This window comes from Mobula hypostoma, chromosome 9, assembly GCF_963921235.1.
Source record: "Mobula hypostoma chromosome 9, sMobHyp1.1, whole genome shotgun sequence".
NCBI lineage: Eukaryota > Metazoa > Chordata > Chondrichthyes > Myliobatiformes > Myliobatidae > Mobula > Mobula hypostoma.
Window position 1 is genome coordinate 35,099,310 of NC_086105.1, and position 20,728 is coordinate 35,120,037.

Here is a 20,728-nt window from a genome sequence, read left to right on the forward strand (position 1 = left end):
AGCACACCAAGTAAAGCCAATGAAACACCTTAAATACAATTTTACAGTGGAACAACAAACTCTTACTTCTGAGTAATGATGGCCTGGTTGACCCTGCTGCTTGATGCCACGCTTGTTCTGTGAAAGGTTCATAGCATCTCGAGCCCAATTGTCTACTAGCTTATGCAAATCGTCTGTGAAGGTGCCTTTTCTAGTCGTCATTGCTGGTTGTTGTTGGGCCATTTGCCCAACCCCACTTACTGCATTTGTGCTAGTTGTCCCTGGGAAAATACAAAGATGATCAAATTCATTACAAATATGATGAGTTTCTCAAATCAAAATAACTTGCTGTTATGTTGATACTTGAAGATAACTTTGTTTCATGACAATACTTGCTCACGATACCCAAAAATAATCAAAAATCATAATTTTTTGTGATATATAATAAAGATGAATCCTTATTTTCTTGTCATTACTTAAAGGTTAATGATGGACTTTTAAGTAATTCTGGTCTTCTCTTCATAAAAGGATGCAATTTAAGTGTTTTTGCTGAATTATATCAACTGAAAGGACTCAACAAGTTTTATTAATATCATCTGAAGGTCATTCATCATTGGATCTAGACTGTTGTGCATAGGGACCCTGAACAAAGCTACAGTTTGCCAGTAATTTTCACATTTGTATCATGCATTGCACTTCAAACAGATGGTATGACCCATGTTTGTGTTATGGAATAATTGCACCATATAAGTTTTATTAGTTAAGCCATTTAATAAAATCTTCATGCAATGTTCCCTTACAACTGACAGGTGGCTCAAAGATGTATTAAAGCCAAGTCGCATTTGAACATGCAATGCATCCAGACAACAAAGCACTAAACCCATCCACATTCAAAACTTAACCAGTTATTAGCACATGCAAGACCAAAGCTGCCTTTACACTTGACTTCAGCATCACAAGTTCTGTGGTCTCTGATAATTGGTCAGTTACATTCAATGTTAGCAATGGATGAATATTTTTGGGTTGATGGGTGGGGATAAACATTGCTGGTTTTAATATGTACTATTTAAACTCTGGTCTATTATGAAGGATCCCTTTCATATAAATGGTTTGGAAAATTTTTAATTCCATTCAATTTTAATAATTTACTAGCCCACAGAATTAAGTCTACAATAAATTTTTAAGTAAACATGTTTTGGTCAATGCAACCATGAGGCCAACCAAAAAAAAACCTTCATTGTATAAAAGTACACAAGTATGATTCCTACCCCCGACCCCCGTACACTTAAATAGTGCTGTAGAAATGTTTTTTTTTAAAGTCATATCAGCTGAACTGCTAAAGTCAGATGCAAGGATTATGATACAAAATTGTCACATGCTTTGCAAGTAAAACATGAGAAAAGGATAATTACTACACAGTTGGTTGCATGGGCAGACTTTTTTCACCATCTTCCCTAAAGAACAAAGAAAAGTGCTTGGAGAAGAGAAACATACAGAATGGGAAAAGTACATCAATATCAATTGAGTTGATTAGTGTGACCTCATATGGGATTCTGTCGTAGTAAAACCAAAGAGGAAGCAAATGGTCATCATTTAGCGCATTTGTGCAAAATCCAGGAAGTGGTGGTCTCATTAAACAGTAATTTTTAGTACAAATGAAGTATACTTCTTTGAACCTGTTACAAAATTTTAATCAGGCATGCAATCTTTCACTACTTAGTAATTACAAATTTAGAGCAGTAGACAAAGCCAAATATATTATTCAACTATAAAAACACCTTTGCCTCCATCTTCCAGTTTTTCAAAACATTTAAGCTATTCATCGTTTTCCTATTTATAGTTATTCTAATATCTGCACTTTATAATGCACAATTGCTTTGCAGCACCACACAATGGCCGAGATGTATATATCAGAAGAGCCTTTTTTTAAACCTCTCGATCACTGCTTCAGTGTTGTAATCAACCAGCAAACTGGTAAACAGTAGACAAACTGGCCTTGTGACATGGTCAAGATGGAATTTAATCAGAAGGATATCAAGCACATGTAAACCTTTAAAAGGGCCTCTTTTTGCCTTAATGTGCTACAAATAATTCAGGTTAAGCAATTTTAACATCATCCAGAATCAGAATCTGTATGCAGAACAATACTGCATTTCTGAAACTGATATTGCTGCTTAAAGGAGTGATCTTGCTAAATTATCAAGTCCAACTCACCCAGTTCTCTATTCACACTGTGGTGGGGCCAAGACAGAGAACCAAGAGGATTAAGGGTTTTGAATGGTCAAGACTGTTTCCAGGATGGGTGACAAGAGTAGTTTACAACTGGGTTATCTTCATAGCAGATTCTAAAAATATTTCTATAGTTAATGTAAAAATTATTTTTGTTTTAGTAAAAAAAAAAGGGGAGCAAGAGGTGCAGCTGTAGAGCTTCTGCCTCAGTGCCAAAGATCCACTTTCAATTCTGATCTTAGGTGCTGTCTGCATGGATTTTGCACATCCCTCTTCTGCAGTATGAGTTTCCTCTGGATACACTTGTTCTCTCACATAATCCAAAGTTGTGTGGACTGGTGGGTTAATTGGCCACTGTAAATTGCCATTAGTGTGTAGGTGAGTAGTGTAATCCAAGCAGTATCTAAGAAAATAAGTGGGATTAATGTAGGATAAATCCAAATTAGTGGGTGATGTGGACCTACTGTATCGTTCTATTACTATGACTATCAATTCACAGCTTACCATCTTAGTAAATCAGGATGAAAACAATCGTTTGCTGTGCCAAACAACACTTCAGCTAAGTAAAATTTAAAATATACTGTATATTTTGAATTTATCAATGGAATTTGAGAATAATCAATAAAATAAAAAGATGAATCAAAAAAATCTGCAGTGTTGTAAAATAAATTTGCCTGTTTCCATATATTTTAAGGAAAAAGGTAGATTGTCTTCTATGCACCACTTACAAACAGTTAAAATCCAGGTTAGTATTCCCTCTTTAAACCTCAATAACCAGAATGCTTGTTTGTAATATGAAGTTACTTACACAGAGCTGCTAGATAGTGGAAAAGGTCAGAAAATTGAGACCAAGACAGTCAGAAAGCTGTAATCAAACAACTTCCATGAGATGTAAACTCGTAGGAAGCCATGCTGCTTTTCTTGAACATTTAAACTGACATGCACTAGGATTAGCAGAGATAAAAGTCCACTGGACCTGCATCCATACCAGCCTGTGGGATTCAAAGTGTTTTGGCAAATCAGGAAAATGACTAGAGCATTCCACCACACACCAAGTCATGTAGTAAAGTCAATTCTCATCTAATGTACATGTTATCCATTTTTTTTAATTATGTAAAAATATTAACTTAATTAGCTTATACTGAAACAAATGGCACAGCATAATTTCAGTTCCAAGTATCAATTATTGCATCTTGAGCACTGAATTAAGATGATGCAAATGATTCCATAGGGTTTTGCTGAAGAATTTGCATTAAAAACACCTAAATCTGCCTTTCAGATTAGCCGGAGAACTCAAACCTATTGCAATCTATTCTCCATCAGCTTTTCTCCCCCCACCCAACCAACCACCCACCCTGCCGTCCCTATCTCTCTCACCACTAGCCTGTTTCACTGCTGCAATATATACATAATTTATACACAGTGGCTGTGCAAAAGTTGAGTAAACCCGACTGTAAACATGAACAAGTGTAAAGATTAAGTAGAGAAGATGGAAAGTCAAAGCGAAGCCACTCAGAATCATGACCAGCTATGGGCTCATTCCAAATGTGATCCATGGAAAATTGCTGAATTTCTTTGTAAAGTCTATCCAGAAAACTCTTCTTTGTCTTTTCATTAATTGAGCAGTACAAAACTGTATCAAACCACTTGAAAATTTAGCTTGATATTGCAGCAGAACGCAGTATAGTGTGGTGATAGAGGCAGGGAGAATAAACTAAATTCAAAACTAGTGAGAGTTCTTCTGACAAAAGGTTTGGCAAAATGACATGTAAAAAGGACACAAGCTTTATTATTGAATAATTATAGGTATCATGATATTTTATTACATCTAAGCTATTCCATATTTAAATAACTGAGATGAGAGAAAGGAAAATATTCATAGTTTTTACACCACTGTTCCTGAAATCAGAACCATGGCATAAAGTATCTAGTATCAAGTATCAGAACTAAAGTATTTTTAAGCAAATTGACCACTGGCAGATGGAATGCCCAAACACATACTTTTATTATAAACACATTAAAAGATTGCATTGGAATTAGAATAAAAATGCATATTTTAATTAGTAAATTCAGATTTTGTTAATTTTAAAAACAGAAAACCTGGCATGAATAAAGGACAAGGGGGCTTTTTCTACTGATGCAGCCATGTTTTGAGTCACCAACAGCAAAAAAAAAGCAAAATGATCTGAAAAAATATTGAAATGAAAGTTGCCATGCAATGCATGGAGATTTAAAAACATTGCTAGCCTTTCCTATTAAAAGTTTCAGGACAGGAATTGGAACAGTGACCTATCAATGCTGAAAGGTTACCTACTACTGTCACAGAAAGATTCAGAGCCTATGAGGAAACGTGAAAACTGCAACTATGTAGGCTTACTTAAGTTTATAATGGAAGGGGGAAGTGCTCTTATATATACACACATACACACACACACATTATGATCACAGGTTTCAAATGGAAATGTTTCCCTCACCACTCCCAATAAAGTTTTTCAGTTTTATTTTAAACAAGAAGTCTGAGTTTCCCTAGTGTTAATGTCAATGTAATGACATTTCTCTGATAAGCTGGTGTTGTTGATATACCCTAATCACCAAAGGTGTTCTAATAACTGTAACAAGTAGATGGTGTGTGATTAAAATTCAACGTTAAGGCAAACTGCATAAATTATAACTTATTTAAAAGACCACACAAGGACTTGAAAATGGTCAAAGAATTTGATTCAGCTAAAATACTCCCAAAAGTCAATATGCTATAATTTTTGGGGTGAATCGAAGTAATATATAGCACTCCATAGTAAAGTACCTTTAAACTTTGGACAGAATATCCAGAAAGTTATGATTGATGTTCAAATTACAATTCCACCAAATAAAGGGCAATTTTGGCTATTTAATGGTTATTTTTATGAAAAAAGCATTATTATGAAAAGGGAACAAAATACATTTCCAATTCTCAAATCCATTGTCAAATAAGATGTTTTGAATCTGCTATCTTCATTCTGATTCTTCATCTTCATAGCTGGAGATCCCAACAATACTTTTCATGATCTATCTAACCTAGGACTGTGAAAATGGCACTGTGCCAGTAGACTGAATATCCAGTCACAGGCAGCCTATGCTTCTGTTGCACAACTCAGCAGTCAAAGGTTAATACACTGCCAAGAAACAAACTGAAAGCTAGAGATACACAGATACTTGGGAAGGTACGGTAAATAGTAACTACGTGGCTGCTGGTTGTGTATTGAATGCAGCAGAACACAGCAGCTGCACCCAGGGACATACTGCCTTGGTATAGCAGTATGTGCAAAATTAAATATCGCCTGGAGGGAGCAGTGAGAAGGTAGTGACAAAGAATGGGATGGGATTGGATGTTAGGTGTATGGGAGCAGAGGAGGGTGGAAAACAGATTTGAACAAAAGAAACAATTATATTGGGGCGTCGGTCACAAGGCACGAATTTCTTCATTTTTGTGCCAATTTGATTTTGTACAAGTAATCCAAAACCAAAGTTACACTTGTACTTCTCAAATGGGTAAAAATATATTATAAAACTTTCTGCAGTCCTTACAATTCTATTGAAGCCTCTAAATAGGCAAAAATATGCTGTCTAGATTTAAAATCTTATATTCTTAAATGAGCTCATGTCTGTTTAATGGCACACAAATGCACACACAATCATGACTAGTTGTTGGCAACCATTTATGTCAGGATGACTCATATAATTTGCTTCTTTTTCCAATTCATTTCCAGAAATTAGTTAATTCACAATAATTTTGGTTTTTAATTTATTTCACTGCCCTATGAGAAAACTTCGAATAGGTGACTAAAATTCAGAAAGCATAGTGAACAGAGTAGGCATTGACAGCAGCAAAGCTTCATGTACGGGAAAGAGAAAGAAAAGGCAGATGAGAAAGAATAAAATTGTTACACACAAAGAGCCAGACAGGGCGTACTCAGAAACCTTGTCCTTCTGCCGCCAAGTTTAAATGTTACTTGTTCAGATGCACAGTGAAACGCTGCTGAGCCTGTGACAGAGTAACAGAAAAGGAGGAAAACAGACAACTATAATCAGCATATTAGTTTTATAAGCATTGAGGGAGTATGTCACATTGAAAACACAATCTTTTTGCATTCTAAAGCTTTTTAATGAAATTCTACTTTGCAGACAGACCCAGGCTACCTAGAGAGCTACTCAGATAATTATGCATGTAATTTTGCACCCCCCCCCACCCCCATGCTCAAGGAAATTGCATTTCTAGTTACAGGAATTTATCATCTCCAATAACATGCATCATTCGTGCTTCAGTTCCCTATTATTAAAGCAAGAAAATGTGGTTTAATTTGATTCTTTCCCAACAATTATTTTCACCATGTAATGGTTAGTCGAAGGCTTAACTTATACTGGGAGCTCACAAGCTAAAGAAAATATATTGTTCAAATGTTTTCAAACTGGATAGCACAACTTCCTCATCCATGTCAGATATTAATCACCTTCAAGAGTCTTACTTGCACATAATATTCATTATTTGTATCTTCTAAATGTTTCCAAGTTTCTGCCATTGCCTGAAAGGTGTACAAACAGCTGCCCAACAGTTATCATCCAGTGCTTACCTTCAGAAAAATACCTACAACCTACAATGACAGTTCAGATTACATAACCCACAAGAATTTTAAATATGTAAAATAATGAAGTACTGAGACCAGCTTTGAATAGAAAAACTGCATTGGTCAATCATTCACAAGACCTGTGGGCAATTATTTCAATCTTCATTGTTATGAATAATCGTCACTCAAAATACAATACAGATGACCCATGTGTTATAGCTATTCAAGAAATTTGCTTTTACAGGATTCATAAATCTCTGCTCCCAACAAAAAAGTGCGACAAGGAATAATATTCATTCTCACAGAATTTGTGGAATAAATATATTTTCCCCCAACTCCCATTTCATGAAGCGTGTACAGATAAACAAGCTTTACACAAAAGAAAATAACATTATGACTATTTTCTAGGACACATACCCCTGTCATATGAAGGGATCACCTGTGGAGGGCAAGACTGCGAATGAAACTAATTTAGTTGGTAACATACAACCACCAGTTTTTAACTAACATTTGAGTGACATTGACTGAGCTCCACTTGTCACACATCTGGCCTGCATAAAGAGGAAATATTGAAATAAAATCCTGCTGTAGAAATCAAATACATGGAGACAACTGAATCTCAGAACTCAAAGAAATTAAGAACATGCCAAAATACACACATTTTTGATCCAAAAATAGAAATAACATTTCCTGGCAATGTATAAAACAGCATTTCTTTAGAGTAAAGGGAATGTTAGCTGTCAATTTGTGTTCCATCTTAAGATACAAAATTGTACATCCATTTATATACATACTGAAACAGAGGAACACTTGTAAAGACTGCAGTTCTAATTGAACCAAAATATTAGTCAAAAGAGTTCTGTTGAACTTCACAGCACAAAACCAATTCACAAAAACAGGAATTGAAAATTGGCAACCTCCCACTATTCCATCTCCTGGCCCAATTCATGGCAAGTTTTGTATGCAGATGTTATAGATTTAAGAATATATATGTATAGACTTTCAGACTGCTGTCTTTGAATGTTGAACAATTTATCTAAAATGCGTTCAGTACCCGCTTGAGGGCACTAGGATCAATTACTTTTGCCAGAACAGCTCATTTTAAAAGGAGTTGATATATTGTGCCCCATGTTTATTTTTGGGACAGAGCAATAACCAGTATATCTAAAGTTAATACTGATCTCAGATGAACAAATTCAAAGGAAAACTAAATGCACATATAGTGAAGCCAAAGTAATTATTTTATGGTTTATTTGATTTTAATAAAATATATTTAATTATGTACCAGAGGACCAACATTTCCAACTTCATCAGCAAAAGGCCCAATTTTGCTACAGCTCTTCATTTTTTGAAATAACTCAAGGTAGAAAAATGTAATCTCTGCCAAAACTATCTACTGAAAAATTATTTTTGAATACTCTCTGCAGTATAAAAGTTGTGCTCTAAAGCTAATAGGAGGATGAGAACATTGTGTAATTTAATTACAACTAGAAAGTCAGCCAACAAATATGACACAAATAAAAAGAGCTAGCTTGTTAAATATAGAACTTCCATCATTCTTTCCTCCATTGTGATAAAAATGGTGTGTTATCAATACACTTCTTTTAATCCCAATTTTTACACCTGCCTTAATTTTCCTATCGATTTAGAGCACAGGGATAATAATTCTCTTGAGATTAGGATCAACAAACAAAAATGAAAGACAAGGCCTCTAAGTCTCATTCTCAATTTAATGCATAATAAATACTTTGGCTATTCACCTTTACATTTCAGATGAAAGAAAAGCAGCGTTTCACCATAACTCTAACACCAGATGTTCTGATGGAGTTAAATCATGTACTATTACACAGCTACTGTAGATAGCAGCACTTTGACTCTCAAGACATTGAAATTGGGATTCAGATCATAAAATTTTGCCATTCTATTGCTGAAAGCTTTAGGATTTGTTATGAGGTGTGCAATGTTTTAATGCTTCTATACTGCTGACATTAACAAGTTCAACTGCTAGGTCATTTCATTTTGATTAGTATCTTCTAGCAACTGCATTATTTAAATCAGTATTAGAATGGTAAAATCTTAGAGCATAGAAAGAAGCCAGTTAATCCTATGTATATGCCAGCTTTTTGAAAGAGCGATGTGTTTAGTCCCGTTCTACCTATCTTTGCAAACAGCTCTGCGAATTTCTTTGAAAAAAATATATAACACTGTCTTGAAAGGCATTCATAAATTTGGTTCCATGGCCATTTGATACCACCATGTAAAAGAAATAATGTTCTTCTAGTCTTCAGAAATCATCTTAAATTTGTGACTTACCTTGCTACCTACAGTCTGCACCCCACCCTGCACCCTAATTACTACCAAAGGTAATAAGACTTCTAGAATTTTGGACACCTCCATTTGCTTGATTCATCAGCAGAGTCTGTGATAGAGGATTCAGCATATCAGTTCTCTTTTTATTTCTCTGCTTGGAGAGTAATTCTACTTTCTGCAATGTGAAAATGTGTTCTAATCCCCTTATGGGCCCAATTGACTGAAATATCAAAGTCAAAAGTGGGGCACTTTTAGGAACAGAGTGTCACAGAATTCCTTGCTTCTTCATGCTCAGCAAGATGTTTCCTCCTGTATTATGTTCAAAATCCAAATTTTCTTCCTCCTTTGCACTAGTCTTCCATCCCTGAAACTATATGCCAATTATGGACATCCTTCACATTTTGCAAATGTCATTCTGTTAAAAAGGTCAAAAGAGAAAATTGATCTGTATTTCACTAAACTTCACTTGCCCTCTGTCATGGTTACTTGATGACTGATTCCCAATATGCCAAATTCATGATATCCTACTTCAACTCACATTTTAACTAGAAACCTCCCGAGTTACCATAAAACAATATTGAAGATCTTACATTCTGGCTTTTCAGTATAACTATTATTTGGCATACCTTGTGTCATAAAATCATAACATAACACTTACTAAGTTTGAATTCACTTTGCCCGTAATCTACCTAGAATGCATTTCCATACATTCCCAAAGGAGTGATGAAAGTGATTGATTTTTTTTTAATCGAAGGAGGAATGCGATTCAATAAGTGCATGGCTAAGACTCAAAAATGAAGGAAGCCTCGTCAGAACAGAACTCTTCCACACACAAATGCATACAACTCCCTCTCAGACTGGGTTATAGAACCAGAGTCAGAATTGTAAGCATAGAAACAGGCCTATCAACCCATGCCCATGACATAAATTTTACTCATCTCCACTGATTCCACTTGCTCTCTTTAGAACTATCAAATCCTATGCCTTTTATTTCTATGTACCCTTGTTAAAGAATCATAAATGTAGTAATTGCGTTTGATTCCACCATGACCTCTGGCAGAGCATTCCAGACATCAACAAATCTGTATAAAAGTATTTTCCTCCTCCCCTCACCCACTCATAGATCCCCTTTAAAACTCCATCCTCACCTTAAATCTACGCTCTTTTGTTTTTGACACCTTGCTATGAAAAAGAAAATCAACCCCAAGTATGTCACTTATAATCTTATATTCTTTTGACAAGTCACCCCTCAGCCTCCTTCACTGCAGGATAAACAAGTCCAGGCTATCCAAGCTATCCCCATACTAAAGTATTCCAATCCAAGTACATGTTGATGAATTTATTCTGCAGTCTCTCCAGTACATTCACATCTTTCCTACAGTGTGGTGACCAAAATTGCGCACTTGAGTCAGAGTGTAGCTTAACCATGTTCCCAGCTCTTATATTCTGTGTCCCAATCTGTGAAGCATGACATACGCCTTCATCATCCCATCAATCTGTGTCGCCACTTTCAGGGAACTATAGATATTGACTCCAAAATTGCTTTGCTCATCAACATTTCTTTAGTTCCCCACCAATTATTTTACATTCTTCCCAAATTCATCATCTTCCATTTCTCACAATTAAACTCGGTCTCACAACACTCTGCCCAACTGATTTATATTCTGCTGAAGTTTTACACAAGCTTCCATAACACCATCAATTTTTGTATATTTTTGTATAAAATTCTCATATCTCCTACATGCACTTCCAAGACAATACTATATCACAAACAAAGGTTCCAGCATTGATCGCTGTGGTGCACCACTCAACACAGACTTTGTATCAGTAAAACATCCTTTACCAATACCCTCTGCCACATATTATTAAGCTGATTTTGGATCCAATTAACATACATCAAAGTTGCTGGTGAACGCAGCAGGCCAATCAGCATCTATAGGAAGAGGCGCAGTCGACGTTTCAGGCCGAGACCCTTCGTCAGGACTAACTGAAGGAAGAGTGAGTAAGGGATTTGAAAGCTGGAGGGGGAGGGGGAGATGCAAAATGATAGGAGAAGACAGGAGCGGGAGGGATAGAGCCGAGAGCTGGACAGGTGATAGGCAAAAGGGGATACGAGAGGATCATGGGACAGGAGGTCCGGGAAGAAAGACTGGGGGGGGGGGTGACCCAGAGGATGGGCAAGAGGTATATTCAGAGGGACAGAGGGAGAAAAAGGAGAGTGAGAGAAAGAATGTGTGCATAAAAATGAGTAACAGCTGGGGTACGAGGGGGAGGTGGGGCCTAGCGGAAGTTAGAGAAGTCAATGTTCATGCCATCAGGTTGGAGGCTACCCAGACGGAATATAAGGTGTTGTTCCTCCAACCTGAGTGTGGCTTCATCTTTACAGTAGAGGAGGCCGTGGATAGACATGTCAGAATGGGAATGGGATGTGGAATTAAAATGTGTGGCCACTGGGAGATCCTGCTTTCTCTGGCGGACAGAGCGTAGATGTTCAGCAAAGCGGTCTCCCAGTCTGCGTCGGGTCTCACCAATATATAAAAGGCCACATCGGGAGCACCGGACGCAGTATATCACCCCAGTCGACTCACAGGTGAAGTGATACCTCAACTGGAAGGACTGTTTGGGGCCCTGAATGGTGGTAAGGGAGGAAGTGTAAGAGCATGTGTAGCACTTGTTCCGCTTACACGGATAAGTGCCAGGAGGGAGATCAGTGGGGAGGGATGGGGGGGGACGAATGGACAAGGGAGTTGTGTAGGGAGCGAACCCTGCGGAATGCAGAGAGAGGGGGGGAGGGAAAGATGTGCTTAGTGGTGGGATCCCGTTGGAGGTGGCGGAAGTTACGGAGAATAATATGTTGGACCCGGAGGCTGGTGGGGTGGTAGGTGAGGACCAGGGGAACCCTATTCCTAGTGGGGTGGTGGGAGGATGGAGTGAGAGCAGATGTACGTGAAATGGAGGAGATGCGTTTAAGAGCAGAGTTGATAGTGGAGGAAGGGAAGCCCCTTTCTTTAAAAAATGAAGACATCTCCCTCGTCCTAGAATGAAAAGCCTCATCCTGAGAGCAGATGCGGCGGAGACGGAGGAATTGCGAGAAGGGGATGGCGTTTTTGCAAGAGACAGGGTGAGAAGAGGAATAGTCCAGATAGCTGTGAGAGTCAGTAGGCTTATAGTAGACATCAGTGGATAAGCTGTCTCCAGAGACAGAGACAAAAAGATCTAGAAAGGGGAGGGAGGTGTCGGAAATAGACCAGGTAAACTTGAGGGCAGGGTGAAAGTTGGAGGCAAAGTTAATAAAGTCAACGAGTTCTGCATGCGTGCAGGAAGCAGCGCCAATGCAGTCGTCGATATAGCGAAGGAAAAGTGGGGGACAGATACCAGAATAGGCACGGAACATAGATTGTTCCACAAACCCAACAAAAAGGCAGGCATAGCTAGGACCCATACGGGTGCCCATAGCTACACCTTTAGTTTGGAGGAAATGGGAGGAGCAAAAGGAGAAATTATTAAGAGTAAGGACTAATTCCGCTAGACGGAGCAGAGTGGTGGTAGAGGGGAACTGATTAGGTCTGGAATCCAAAAAGAAGTGTAGAGCTTTGAGACCTTCCTGATGGGGGATGGAAGTATATAAGGACTGGACATCCATGGTGAAAATAAAGCGGTGGGGGCCAGGGAACTTAAAATCATCGAAAAGTTTAAGAGCGTGAGAAGTGTCACGAACATAGGTCGGAAGGGATTGAACAAGGGGTGATAAAACAGTGTCGAGGTATGCAGAAACGAGTTCGGTGGGGCAGGAGCAAGCTGAGACAATAGGTCGGCCAGGACAGGCAGGTTTGTGGATCTTGGGTAGGAGGTAGAAACGGGAAGTGCGGGGTGTGGGAACTATAAGGTTGGTAGCAGTGGATAGGAGATCCCCTGAGCGGATAAAGTCGTTGATAGTGTGGGAGACAATGGCCTGGTGCTCCTTGGTGGGGTCACGATCGAGGGGTAAATAAGAGGAGGTATCCGCGAGTTGTCGCTGTGCCTCGGCAAGGTAGAGGTCAGTACGCCAGACTACAACAGCACCCCCTTTATCAGCGGGTTTAATAATAAGGTTAGGATTAGTGCGGAGGGAGTGGAGAGCAGAGCGTTCCGAAGGAGTGAGGTTGGAATGGGGACAAGGTGCGGTGAAGTCGAGACGGTTGATGTCCCGTCGGCAGTTGGCAATAAAGAGATCCAGAGCAGGCAGAAGACCAGAGCGGGGTGTCCATGAAGAAGAGGAGGGTTGAAGACGGGAGAAGGGGTCATCGGTGGGGGTGGAAGAGTCCTTGCCGAAGAAGTAGGCTCGGAGACGGAGACGGCGGAAGAAAAGTTCCGCATCATGGCGAACACGGAACTCGCTGAGGTGTGGGCGAAGGGGGACAAACGTGAGGCCCTTACTGAGAACAGAGCGTTCTGCCTCCGACAGTTGAAGGTCGGAGGGGATGGTAAAGACCCGGCACGGATGAGAGCTGGGATCAGAGGGGGGAGGGGGGAGGCTGGGGGTGTCAATGGAGAGGGGAGGGTTGGGGTGAGAGGAAGATGGAGCCTCTGAGGGCCCAGGAGTTGACGGTGGGATCTGAGGAAGACGGGGTTGCAGAGTGGTGGTGGGGGAAGGGGAGACGGGAGTCACAACAGCAGCACATAAAGACCCGGCCTGGAGTTCAAGGCTGGAGTCGCGGTTGGTGGTTGCGTAATCATTTCGAATGTGTCCATGGTCGTTGCTGGAGTCCGGGTTTTGAATATGTCCTGAGGTGTTGGAGCCGCCGAGATCAATGGCAGGCGCCGCAATTGAAAGTTCATGCCTGCTAGCGTCGGGGCCGGCAGGCTCTGGATCCAATTAGCAGGCTTACTTCAGGTCCCATATGGAACCTTGCCAAATGCTTTACTAAAATACACATGGTCAACATGTAAAACTACACTTTCAATCTCCTTGGTTACCTCCTCAAAATAGCAAATTCATTGGACAGCATATCACTCTCAATGCTAACAAAAAATTAAAGTATCTCTGCCAGAACCACAGAAATCTTCTCTCATTCCCAACTGCATTCTAGGATAAGTCACACCCAGCCCTGGGTTTATCCACCCTTATGTTCCAAGACATCCAGCATTTTCACCTTCTTAATACCAATATGGCCCAGACAATCAGCATATCCCTCCCAGAACTCTCCATACTCCATGTCTTTCTCATTGTTAAATAGAGATGAATATTCATTTATAAACCTGCCTATAACACCTGGCTCCACAAAGAGATTATTCCTTTGGTCTCAAAAGCAACTAGTCTTTCCATAGCTACCCTCTTGCTCCTTCACTAGTAGGATGACTTGGGATTCTCCTTAATCTTAAATGCCAAGGATACTTCATGACCACTATTTGCCCTCTATTGATCTAGGGATTTGCCGGAATGCAGTTGGGTATATTAGTTATTTTCCTGATCAAACCATCAATAACTTGTCATCCCTAATCTTGCAATCTTTTCCTTCAACCCTCACCAGAACATGCTGTCCCTCCTTTCTTGCCGCCTCTTAAGAGGCTTCTACTTGTCAAAGGTTATTTGAAGGTAAGCTTCTGCACCCATTCCATTTTAGCCAGGTCCCCTCTTGCGCTACTGAAATCAGCCTTCCCCCAATTGAGGATCTTAACTTGAGAACCAACCTTATTCCTTTCAAAACTATCTTCAACCACCTGTCTGGTTTCATTTTCCAAAGTAATGAAAAGTACAGCCCCTTCTCTGATAAGGTGTCAAAAAGAAGCCCCTCTTGGATGCACTTAGTAAATTTCTGTCCCTCCACACTCCTTACATTAAAGCAATCCACTCAGTATTGGGAAAGTTAAAATTCCCCCTACTATAACCCTACTTGCTTTGAAACTTTTCTGCAATTTGCTTAAATAAGTATAATTCCAATTGATTATTGCCAGGTCTACAGTATAATCTAAGCAAAGTGATATCTCTTATTCATAAATTCATCCCACATGATTTTGTTCACCAATCTCCCCAAGATATCGTCTACACATACTTTCATTATCTTCTCCCTAACCAGCAGTGAGTTAACAATGTGTTCAGGTAGCAGTTCATTATACTGCCATCAGTTCACTGTTGTTACACTGATGATGAACGAGGGACTTCTCAGTAAATCAGGGCAAACCAAGAGTACTCTTTGAATAATGACAGCATGATTTAAATTTGCCTATGTGTGACCTCCTACAACTAATGTAATAATTGCAAAACTTGTCAGAATGTGCCACCTAAAAATTTCAAATTAGTTAGCAAAATTCGTACCTTGTCCAGTACAAGGGACACTTTGCCCAGAAATCACCCCTTCACTTGTGAAAGCAGAGTGCAAGTTTTCACTGGATGGTGAGGGTTTCAGCAAATGACCTTGTCCAGAAACAGAGAATTCATGAGTAGTTTGAGGTGGCAACAGCATCTGTGATGTTGTCAACGCTGAAGTACTCTGAACAGTTAAAGACCCTGCAAGGGGAACAGAGCAAGGACATCAGCAGTAAGTATCACCATACAACAAAAAAAGAGGTTCAATGGATGCCCGTCACTACCTACCTGAAAGTAAGGGACTTTTCTGTCCTTGAGAGCCGCTCCGACTGGACTTGCTGCTTTTCCCTTTTGTGGGTCGTCTGCGACGTCCAGACAGGGGTGCTGCAGGTGGAATTATTACAGCAGGTGGCGCCTTACCCAATTTTATATAAAGTTCCTCAATCTCCTGCTTTTGTCGTGATTGCAATTCTTGAATCTCTTTCAAATGTCTGAAATAAATTGTTTTACAACAGAGTACTGCTATCAGAAAGTTGTTCTGTGATACCCATCACTAAAATGAAACATGATATATTCTTTTATAGTCCTTTATAATTTATACACATCTCTGGCCACAAAATGATAGTGCAACATGCACATTGTCACAAACACAGCTTCAGCAAGTCCAAAAACCACTTGTGAGAAGCCCCTTTATTGACCAACTCCAGGAATCTGAAGATATGCAATTTACCATGGGAAACATGGGAGAGGATAAGTCCTTCCTACAGCTACCCATGAACAAAGGAGAAATGGGCACTCTTTTTCCTTTTGAAATATAAATTTGAAAGAAGGGTCTAATTGAAAGAAGATATTTTGACATTAAACTTAAGCATATACTGTATATTTTTCTTTCCCTCAACCTAAAATCTCCCAGGGTTTTTTATTGAGTTATAGTAACAAATAGTAATAATGAAGTGCAGCAGAGAAACAGAAACCCTTCAGTTTTTTCCCCCCCACTATTTATTCAACTCATACAATTTTCATTGAACTATATTTATCAAACTTGCTCCATATCCCTTGGGGACCTTAATATCTCGATTTGATCTTAGTTTTTCAAAATGCTATTTTGTGAAGGACTTCAAAGGTGTATTTTTTCCCCTCTCTCCTTAGAACGCTTGTTCTGAGTGACTTATCCTCTCCCATGTTTCCTAGTGTTTGCTACATGGTAGCTAGGAATCCATATCTTCAGATTCCTGGAGTTATCAATAAAGGGGCTTGCTCACAAGTGGTATTTGCATTTGCTAAGGCTGTGTTTGGTGATAATTTGGTGATCAGCTGAGTTTTGTGGCCAGAGATGTGTATAAATTGTAAAGGTCTATAGAAGAATATGTCATACTTCTACTGCAAGACCGATCTTAGTACTCCAACTTTTCGTGCTTACAAAATGAATAGCCTACATCACCATGATGTAAATATCAAACAAGCAAATATAGAGGTTAACCAGATACTTACTTATCCCTCAGCCGATGCAGCTCTTTCCTCATATCTTCATCTTCAATTTCTGAATCATTATCACTGCTCAAGTAAGAAGAATTAAAGGAATTGGTAAGGTTCTGTAGGATAACAGTACCCTTGGATTCTGATGATTGAGGAGATACTGGACTGCCTGCACTATCAACTGCCACTTGACCAAGCTCCTTTGGAAGAGGCTGTCCTACCTCAGAAAAAACAGGTCCATTTGTATGTAGACATTGTTCTGATTCGATTGATTCTCTAGGTGGTAAAATTCGATCTGTAACATGATCCACTGGCAATGACAAAAGTTCTGTTAATGGAGAAGTACTCATAGGAACACAAGGAAGGTTTCTCTTGCCAGCCTCAAATGTAACTTCATCTTGTGTCCTTGCCACTGAAAAACGGCCAACAGTATCTCTTCGTGTTGTTACCTGAAACCGTCCTATTTTTGCCTGCTGGGCTGGTTCTTGATCTTGGTATGGTAAGGATTCGTTATTTCTGCTTTCAATTATAGGTGCACCATCCACAACGTCTTCATGGCTGCCACTTGCAGATGGTCTAACAAGTGTACTTTCAGGACTCCCAGAAGAGGACGATTCATCTGAAGTATGTTTCTGCTTACACCCTCTTTGTTCATCATATGTTTGCTGATACAAATCATCATTTGTTGCCACAGAAACCTACAACGAAATAAATTACTTAGCAGCTTTCTAAACAAAAAATCATTAGGATTTGGCTCTTGTGCAAAATAACTGAAAATATTAGACAATGCATAATGTGATTTGAGGTTGACTTAAAAATTATTCAAAACACAACTGACGCTGTCAATTAGCAGATACTGGTATAGTACCACACAAATTGATCTAGGCTAGCAGGAGGGAGGAATTATTTTTAACTAACTGAAGGTAGTTTTAATTAATTTTCTGCAGAATTCATCATGTGTAATCAGATTAATACAGATTAATAATAGAATAAAATACACAATAGAGCAGAACAATATTTTGACTACTTTACAAAACTGTATTAATCAGGACATTTTTTTAAAAAAATAAAACCACAAAAGAACTAAATACAAAAGCACTTTAGCATCTATACTAACAGACTGTACATCAAGTTGTTATGGGAAGTGCAAGTGTTTATTGCCTTTGGGTAAAGTGACCAATGTGTAAAAGTGGAACAATTCATGCAGTAAGTCTCTTAAATTTTATTTTTAATAACATAAGAAACAAGAACAAAAATGGACCATTCCACTTTGCTATTCAATAATACCATACCGAATCCACTCCTGACCTCAAGACTATATTCTTGCCTTCTCCCTACACCCCTTGATACCCTTGCAGTTTAAATATCAGAAACATAGCCTCTACATCTCTCAACGTTCAAAGTAAATTTATTATCAAAGTACATACTGTATATGTCACCATTTACAACCCTGAGATACGTTTTCTTCCAGGCATACACAGTAAATCCAAGAAATAAAATACAATCAATGAAAGACCGCACCCAAAACAGGCAGATAAACAATGTGCAAAAGACAACAAACTGTAAATAAAGAAGGGAAAAATATAATAGTAAATAAATAAGCAATACATAAAGAACAGGAGATGAAGAGTCCATGAAACTAAGTCCATAGGTGGTGGGAACAGTTCAATGATGGGTAAATAAAGATGAGTAAAGTTATCACCTCTGGTGCAGGAGCTTGATGGTTGAGGGGTAATAACTGTCCATCATAAAAAGCTGATCCCTTTATACTGAAACCATGCACCCTCGTTCTAAATAACAATTCAAGATGGAGGAATCCACAATGTCAATTCTCCTTAGAAACTTAAATGGTTCAATTAGGTCACTTATAATTCTTCTATATTCCAGTGAGTATAGGCTCAACCTTCTCAACTTTCCTTCATATGTCAAATTCTTTATCCAAGGAATCAGCTTTGTGAACTTACTCTGCTTTGCCCCAAAGCAAATATACCCTTCCTTAAATATGAAGATCAAAGCTCTACATAATACTTGAGTTGCACTCCCATGGAGTCCCTGTAAAATTATATGAAATAGAAAATTTGGCAGATTCAGAAGGATGATTCATCAGAAAGAGTCCAAATTCTTAGTATTGATACAAAGTGACCTGGAGCACATGATACTCCAGAAAATGTGAGGTGCTAACAGAAAATGGTATTTGATGAGTTAAGAGGAAATTTCATTTTAAATATTTAATTGTTTACTTTGGTTCAACTGTTCTCTTAGCCTTGCAGCTTTTATTGACTGTAAACAAATTACATATGGTAAACAACAAGCCTAGAACCTCAATTAATTAGGTAACCAGCAAGAACTGATTCACTGATCAGGTGATTCAGAACATGTAAAAATACAATTTAACATATGAGAGTTCTGCCAAGGCACAGTGCTTCTTAGTGCAATATGCAATGCCCACTGAGTGGAGTGTCAATGGAGAGTGGACTTTGGTGACTAAGCAAGTTCAGTAAGACAATGGCAATGTGCAGTTTTATTTCTAAAAAGAGTTAAATAAATATAATAAATAACCTAAAATAAGCATAGGAGCACAGTTAAGTCGTGGGTACAGGATGTGCTGCAGCCCAGTATGATTAGAAGATCAGCCAAAGTTCTTTTTATTATTACTAGTTGTTGAGCAGGAGTCTTTGATTTGGACACTGCGGGACACTGGGGAGAGGGGGGAGGAATTACCACCTGGACATTTTGTTTCAAGAAGCAATCACATACCTTTGATTTGGAACTGCAGAACTGGTCAAGTCAAACAAAAAAGGAACAAGTGATAAACAGTGACGTAGATAAGGAATCGATAATGTAGCATAAAAAGGATCCTCAGCCTTACTACCTGTTCACACAGATAAAGATTCTTGGAGCATTATAGATGAGAAGAGTAACTGCAGGAAGGAGTAGCAGACACCATTGGATGAGGTCATTCGTAATTGGGGAGTGAAAAGAATCCAGGGCTTTCAAGGGTAGTATAGATGGTGCTTTCTGCAGCCAGATCTACAAGTCCCAATGGTCATATCAATGTCAAGATTAAGATCTCCTCAAGCCAGTGTAAAGGAACTTGAAGTACAAGTTACCTCTGGTCCAGCTGATCTGAGGGGTTGGTTCTGTTGAAGAAACATGAGCAGCTTGGGACCAAATTAAATAGCAGAACCACAATGGTAAGAATAGAATGCTTTATTACCTGAGCCACATGCAAAATGTATGACATTAGTAAGATCAGAGAGGTAAATGCATGACTCAAAGACTGGTGAGGAGGAAATAGGTTTCAATTCATGGAATGCTGGGGAAGGATGGAGTAGTTCTCTTGGGCAGACTTCACTAGAATCATGCTGGAAGCAGCACTCTAACTAGTCAAATAGTGAAGGTGCTTAAATATGGCTTTAAACTAAACAGTGGAGAAAGGTGTTGGGGAATAAAATTTGAGAAATTAAAGACAATGACAGAGATGAATCTGTAGAATTCATCGCCATAGGCAGCTCTGGAGGCCCAAGTCTTTACGACAAAGGTTGATAGATTTTTGATTAATCAGGGCATGAAGGGATACTGGGGGTGGTGGAGGGGAGGCAGGAGATTGGGGCTGAGAGGGAAAATGGATCAGCCATGATGAAATGGCAGAGCAGACTCGACAGGCCAAATGGCCTAATATGTTATGGTCTTGTGATAAAGATAACTGGAATCTATCAGAAAACAAATATACAGACAGAATACAGCTCCAACTGCAAAGCAGGGAAAATTGCTGAAGCAACAAAATTGAAGATTGTCTAAAGCATGCAACTTTCATTGTGAAGACAGACAGTTAAGAATTAAGAGC

General features: G+C 38.9%; 1 protein-coding gene across 6 annotated transcripts in view; it reads right to left on the minus strand.

The window, feature by feature from the left end:
- wnk1b (WNK lysine deficient protein kinase 1b) overlaps positions 1-20,728 on the minus strand; it is a 163,568-nt gene that overhangs the window by 4,615 nt on the left and 138,225 nt on the right. For 3 of the 6 annotated variants that reach the window (XM_063058052.1, XM_063058056.1, XM_063058055.1), the window contains 6 exons: positions 16,897-17,579; positions 15,694-15,896; positions 15,415-15,606; positions 6,137-6,229; positions 1,392-1,433; positions 67-260 (listed from right to left, as the gene is read on the minus strand). In XM_063058052.1, the coding sequence (XP_062914122.1) occupies positions 67-260; positions 1,392-1,433; positions 6,137-6,229; positions 15,415-15,606; positions 15,694-15,896; positions 16,897-17,579 (1,407 nt within the window). The remainder of the gene's footprint in view (positions 1-66; positions 261-1,391; positions 1,434-6,136; positions 6,230-15,414; positions 15,607-15,693; positions 15,897-16,896; positions 17,580-20,728) is intronic. The other 3 variants (XM_063058057.1, XM_063058054.1, XM_063058053.1) reach the window with 2 other exon arrangements.